This window comes from Calidris pugnax, unplaced genomic scaffold (genome assembly GCF_001431845.1).
Source record: "Calidris pugnax isolate Ruff unplaced genomic scaffold, ASM143184v1 scaffold11, whole genome shotgun sequence".
Classification (NCBI taxonomy): domain Eukaryota; kingdom Metazoa; phylum Chordata; class Aves; order Charadriiformes; family Scolopacidae; genus Calidris; species Calidris pugnax.
In genome coordinates this window covers 10,336,504-10,342,088 of record NW_015090803.1, presented here as the reverse complement: position 1 = coordinate 10,342,088, position 5,585 = coordinate 10,336,504, and the positions used below count along the sequence as shown (strand labels likewise).

Below are 5,585 nucleotides of genomic sequence, written 5' to 3'. Positions count from 1 at the left end.
TTTCTTCTACATCTTTAATATGATTCACTTATTGCTAACATGTGCTGTGTCTGAGTAGCAGGAGGAAACAGTTCTGCCTCTGAAGCACAGGATAAAAAAAAAAAAAAAAAAACAGCGGAAAGCGGTCATGATTTAGTAAAAACTGCTGGGCAAAAATGAGAGGAAAAGTTGCCTCTGCCGGGGAGACAGCGAGAGGGAGAGGGATGACTCTGTAATTGTTGCCTTTACCGAGGCTGCGAGATTAACCACTGGGATTTATTCTAAAGTGACCCATCACCGAATTCATTTCTGCTTGAACTTTCGGTGAACCTGAGATTAAAGAGGGGAGAGCAGCTAAGCAGTTTGTTGTTAGCTGCCTTTTCAACAGCCCTTTCAGACTGAGTAAATATTGATCGGTTTCAATCTGATTGCCCCAGAGGAAAACACCAAAGCATCTCAATAGCCTCCAAAAGTAAACTTTAAAGGTGAACAGCAGAAATGGCCTTAAGTATGATAGGAAGATGCTACGCTCCGTTTGACATTTGGATGCGGTTTGGTTTGGGGTTTTTTTTTGGTGGGGCTTTTTTCCTTCATTTTTTTCCCTTGAGACTCTAGAGAGAAAAAAAAATAAAATTTTAAAAGTGTAAAAACAGAAGGTTCCCTACGACCTGAAGGGCAAATTAGTGTCTCCATCAGGCCAAGGCACGCTGTGATTTTTTTTTCAGCGATATTTTTTGTGGGAGAAACTGTAAGTTAAAGATTTTCATTCCTCTTCCCCACACTCTCCTGACCCGAAAGGTTGATCGCATCGAAATAATAATAACGCCAACAAAATGAGCTGCGATTGGGAGGTTTGGGGTGTCTTTGCTTGAAATCGATCAGGGCTGGGGGGAAAAAAAAAGAAAAAAAAAAAAAAAAAGATAACCTGGAGTTTGGGCTGGGAAGGAGACGGGATTCTTTACCGATGAATCGCTCACCGCAGATTGACTTACTGACAAGTGTCTTGTCTCTCGCATTTAGTCTATAATTTATGGCCGCTCTTTCTAACACATTAAGTCAACACCGGGGGAGCGCAGGGTTGCAGATCCGGATTCCAGCAATGTTTAAGATCCAGATTTCGATATTGAAATGCCCTCATTGGCATGCAAATGCCACTTTAACACATCCAAGTCTCTGGCAGAAGACCATCTGTTTTGCTTTGTGGCTTTACACTAATAAACAAAAGGTAAAGTATATGGCAGGAGGGGAAATGAAAGAAATAGAGGCATCGGCGGGAGCCTTTGGAGGCGGCCCTGCTCCCTTGCAGATAGCTCGCCTCTTGATATGGCCGCCGCGCCTTGCAAATCAGGGCTTGTCCCTTTTGACACCCAAGTGAAGAAAATTTCCTTGGCTCTCTCTGCGGATCCCGCAAAGCCCAGCCTGCCTGGGCAGCCCCGGGAGAAAGCCGGGAACGCTCCCCCCCGCAGCTGCGCCGGGCGGCGGAGGTGTTCCGCGGGTTTGGTTTGGGCTGAAATTCAAGAGGCAGCGTTGACTTGAGACACCCCCCCCGTCCAGCTGAGCGTGTCTCTGCTCCGTCCTGCCACCCGCCTTGTCCCCACACACACCCACCCGCCTCCCCTACCCCCTGTTTATTTAACACCTCTTGGAAATCTCATTATATTTACCTGCGAAGAGGGGTGGGGGTTTTTTATTTTCCCGGGAAAAAAGAAAAAAAAAAAAAAAAAAAAAAAAAAAGAGGTAGTGGTGGTGGAATGGGCTGGGGTTAATGGCAGAAGCACATCACCAAGCACCTGGGAGCCATCTCCCACGTTGGGACGTTGGGGATGGCAGCCTGGGGTGGGAAAAGGTGGGGGGGAAGAGAGAAGGCGAAGCAGCTTAGTGCCCGGGCTAATTAAATGTGCAGCCCTTGGCGAGGGGCCTGCGATGTGAGGAAAGACTGGCTGAAGACAGTTTCTGGTTTTGAAGGGTGCTCTGTTTATATAAGTGTCAGCATCCATCCCGAGGTGAAAAGGTTAGCACTTGACCCAGGAAGTTCTCGTGTTTGTGCTTCAGAAATAGACCGGGATCATAAATTCCTCCCAGTTACGGAGGAGGGCCTTATATTTCCTAAAAATAATATTATTTGAGCATAGGAAAGGAAGAAACGTTGTGTTACGAGTCGGGCTGGGCAGCCAGAGCTCTGACCCCGGCAAAAACAACGCATGAAGAGTAACGTTGGGAGACTCTTCCTTCCTTTCCCCCTTGGAAAGGCCCCAGCAGTAGAAAATCAGGGAAACCAAACTGCTGAGCCCAGTCTGTGACTCAGCGCTGACGTCACGCAGAGGTAGGCAGACGAGGGCTACCTGAAAGTGGAATATATTTATTACAGACATTATAAGGACCCGTAAATCCTGCCCTGGCTTCCATCACCGGCGGAATCCCAGAGCCTTTCATGATTGTACAGAAAATGAGAAGGACATTTGGCTCACACACCACAACTGATAGAACTCAGTGTACCCGCAGCACAGCAAAGCACGGCGCCTCATGCAATGGTCCGGACACCAACCACAGAAATTATACATTCATTTGGCCATTCGTCACATTCACGAGTAGGTTGAAAAAGACACCGAGTCTAAAGGAAAGTTAATATGAAAATAGGAAGAGGTGAGGTCTTTGGGACGGTTATACCCTTCGGTTGAGTATAATCCAGCGCAGTTTGGGGGGAGAAGGGAAGGGATGGGGACAAGCACACCGGGTAAGGTTTACAAAACCTAGTGCAATTGAAGCCTTGTTTGTCACATTTAAAGAAATAGCGCTACTTTTTTTTTCTTTTTTTTTTTTTTTTTTTTTTTTTTTTTTTTTGAGGTATCTGCTTGAGCTTAAGACGTTTGCTTGGTACGGTCATCAGCTTCACCGATATAAAAGTGGATCCAGTTTGGCGAATGCGCTCACCCTGCTTAACCTGATAATCGAAACGTCATTTCTAGAAAAAATCTGTAAAAAGATAAATCTCTCGGACAAAGTATTTACAAGCAACAAACTCATAGACACGAACAAAGAATACATTAAATTAAGGGGATGAAAGTCCTATGGGTCGTGTAAACACTTGCAATAGTGCATCTCTCCGTGAGGTTATGTACCCTAGATCACCTGTCTGTCACTCAGGGAAACTCGGGGGGAGCGTCCTTGCGGCGGAGGAGGGAGAGACCCTTACGCGTGTGCCGACACAGCTCCTCCGGCAGGAAGGGTTGGGGGGCAGGGGGGGGCAAAGAAAATCGCTTGGCACCAAGGGGCCGGGAGGCAGAGCCGACACCCCCGGGGCCGGGCGGGGGGACCACCGGGGAGACTGACCGAGGGACCGACGGAGGGGACCGACAGAACCGCGGTGAAGGGCCGCCAGCTGCGTGGCGATGGGCGGCCGTCGGGGCGCGTCGGGCCTCAGTTGGAGGCAGGCAGGGTGTCCGAGGAGGAGGAGGCGGGCGAGGCGCTGCAGGGAGACGAGCAGGACTTCTCCGAGGAGTCCTCCGCCTTCTCCTCGCAGCCCGTGGGGGTGGCGGGGGAGATGGGCAGGAGCCCCTCTTTCTCCCGTTTCTTCTGCTTCATCCGCCGGTTCTGGAACCAAATCTTCACCTGCGTCTCGTTGAGCTGGAGGGAGGCGGCGATTTCCACCCTCCTGGCCCTGGTCAGGTACTTGTTGAAATGAAACTCCTTCTCCAGCTCGGTGAGCTGCTTGGTGGTGAAGTTAGTTCTGACGGTGTTGGGCTGCCCCACGAAGCCGTACTCGCCAGCCTTGCCTGCGGGGAGGAGGGGTTGGGGGGGGACATGCAGCGGTAAGTGAGCGCAAATGATTTATAGGCGACGTAATCAATACGTCCACACCGGCTAAGCGATAGGGAGCAAGAACTTCTTTGGGATAAGAGGGAAGCCCCGGCAGGGTGAGTGATGGAGTGCGAGGTGCTAAACCGGAGTCAGCCTCTGGTGTCAGAGGAAACTTGATAAGTGGTTTATGAATTACAAGAAATATGACCGCGGGAGAGGCGGAGAGGGGGGGAGTGGGGAATAAGCGGGGCTGGCTCCCAGCGCCGCGGGCCAGACGGCTGCGGCGGCTCCCAGACGTGCGGGCCGCCCTTACCTGCCCACCGCCCCGCGGGGCACCGCGCCGCCTTCCCCCGCACCCGCGGCACAGAGGGAGAGGAGCGGCCCCCCGCCCCGGCCCTCCCGCCGGCCACTGACCTGTTTTGGGTGGGTTTCTTTTCACTTTCATCCAGTCGAAAGTCTGCGCCGGCGGCGAGGTCTCGGCGGAGGGGGAGCGGGCGTTTTCCCGGTGGCCGGCGTGGAGGGGAGACAGGGCATGGTTGTAGGTGCCCAGGGGCAGGCTCTGCTGCTCCTGCCCGTAGGGGGGAGGCACGTACTGAGCGGGCCCCCCCGCGTAGCCCTGGTGAGGGTGCGGGTGCTGCGCGGCGGCGGAGGAAGAGGAGGAGGAGGAGATGCTCCCCGAGTAGACGGCGGGGGCGCAGGGGGGGAAGCCGCCGCCCAGCTCCGCGTCCTGCCCGAGGGGGTAGGGGCCGTACGCCGGTCCGAAGCCCTGCGCCCCGTAGGTCGGGCCGCAGCCGGGGTGCGCGTAGGACACCCCCAGGCCGCCGTGGTGCTGGTAGGCGGCGGGCTGGGCCGGGGGGTGGTGGTGATGGTGGTGGTGGTGGTGGCGGTGGGGGCTGATGGGCACCCCGCGGCCCGTCAGGAAGCGGTCCTCCCCGCTGCAGCTGCTGGCGCTGACGGCGCAGGGCTGGAAAGTTGTAATCCCGTGGTCGGGGTGGTAGGTGCGGGAGGCGCAGCCCCCCGCCTCGCCGCCGAGGACGGGGTACTCGAGGAAGGAGCTCATCCTCGCCGCGTCCCTCTGTCACGCCGCCACCGGGTCTTCAGCGTCCGGCGGGGCCGCGCCAACTTTCCCACTTCCTCCATGGGGCCGGCAGGAAAAATGACACGAAGGTAGAGGCAGCGGGCAGGCACGTGGGGGGCGGCAGCCAATGGCTGCGGCGCCTGCGGGACTTTCCCGGCTCCTGCCGCTGATAGATCGCCGCGTCGGGGGCATTTAAACGCCGAGCGCTCCGACGGCGCGGCACGGCACGGCGCGGCACCGCGGGGCAGGGCGACAGCGGCCCCCCGGGGAGGAGGGGGAGGGTGAGGAGAGGGGGGGGAGTCAGGATGGGCTGTCGCCCCGCCGCCACCGCCACCGGGGACCCGCCCGCCGGCTGAGAGGGGAAGGCAGAGAGACCCGGAGGAAGAGCCCGGCCCGCCGAGCCCACCGGCCGTCCCCTCCAGGGTGAGTGCTGCTCCAGCGAGGGTGCCCCGGCGCCCCCCCTGCTGTCGGCGCTGTCAGGCCGACGCTGGGCACCTCCGCCGCCCCCCAACCCCCGGCCGGGACGGCGGGGGTCGGCTGGATCTGCGGTATGGGGCGGGGGAGTGGCGGGAGCAGCGCTGAGAGCATCAGCCCTGGGGCCGGGGATGAGGATGGGACCGTGGGTATGATTGGGGGCTGCTGTGGGGACGGGGACAGGGATGGGGACGGGGATGAGGATTAGGCGGAGAGTAGGGATGGAGCCGAGGATATGGATGCGGGGATAGGATGG

The 5,585-nt window shown here is 56.6% G+C and overlaps 1 protein-coding gene and 1 long non-coding RNA gene across 2 annotated transcripts in view; one reads left to right on the top strand and one right to left on the bottom strand.

Annotated features, from left to right (window-relative positions):
* Positions 1–2,837: 2,837 nt before the first annotated feature.
* Positions 2,838–5,021, bottom strand: HOXA1 (homeobox A1). Its single transcript, XM_014937668.1, has 2 exons — positions 4,192–5,021; positions 2,838–3,752 (listed from the first exon to the last, which is right to left on the bottom strand). The coding sequence occupies exons 1-2, from the start codon at positions 4,835–4,837 to the stop codon at positions 3,397–3,399; spliced, it is 1,002 nt and encodes a 333-aa protein (XP_014793154.1). The 5' UTR covers positions 4,838–5,021; the 3' UTR covers positions 2,838–3,396.
* Positions 5,022–5,128: 107 nt separating this feature from the next.
* LOC106885452 overlaps positions 5,129–5,585 on the top strand; it is a 2,378-nt gene continuing 1,921 nt past the window's right edge. The window contains exon 1 of the long non-coding RNA XR_001411441.1: positions 5,129–5,278. This is a non-coding gene — a long non-coding RNA (uncharacterized LOC106885452). The remainder of the gene's footprint in view (positions 5,279–5,585) is intronic.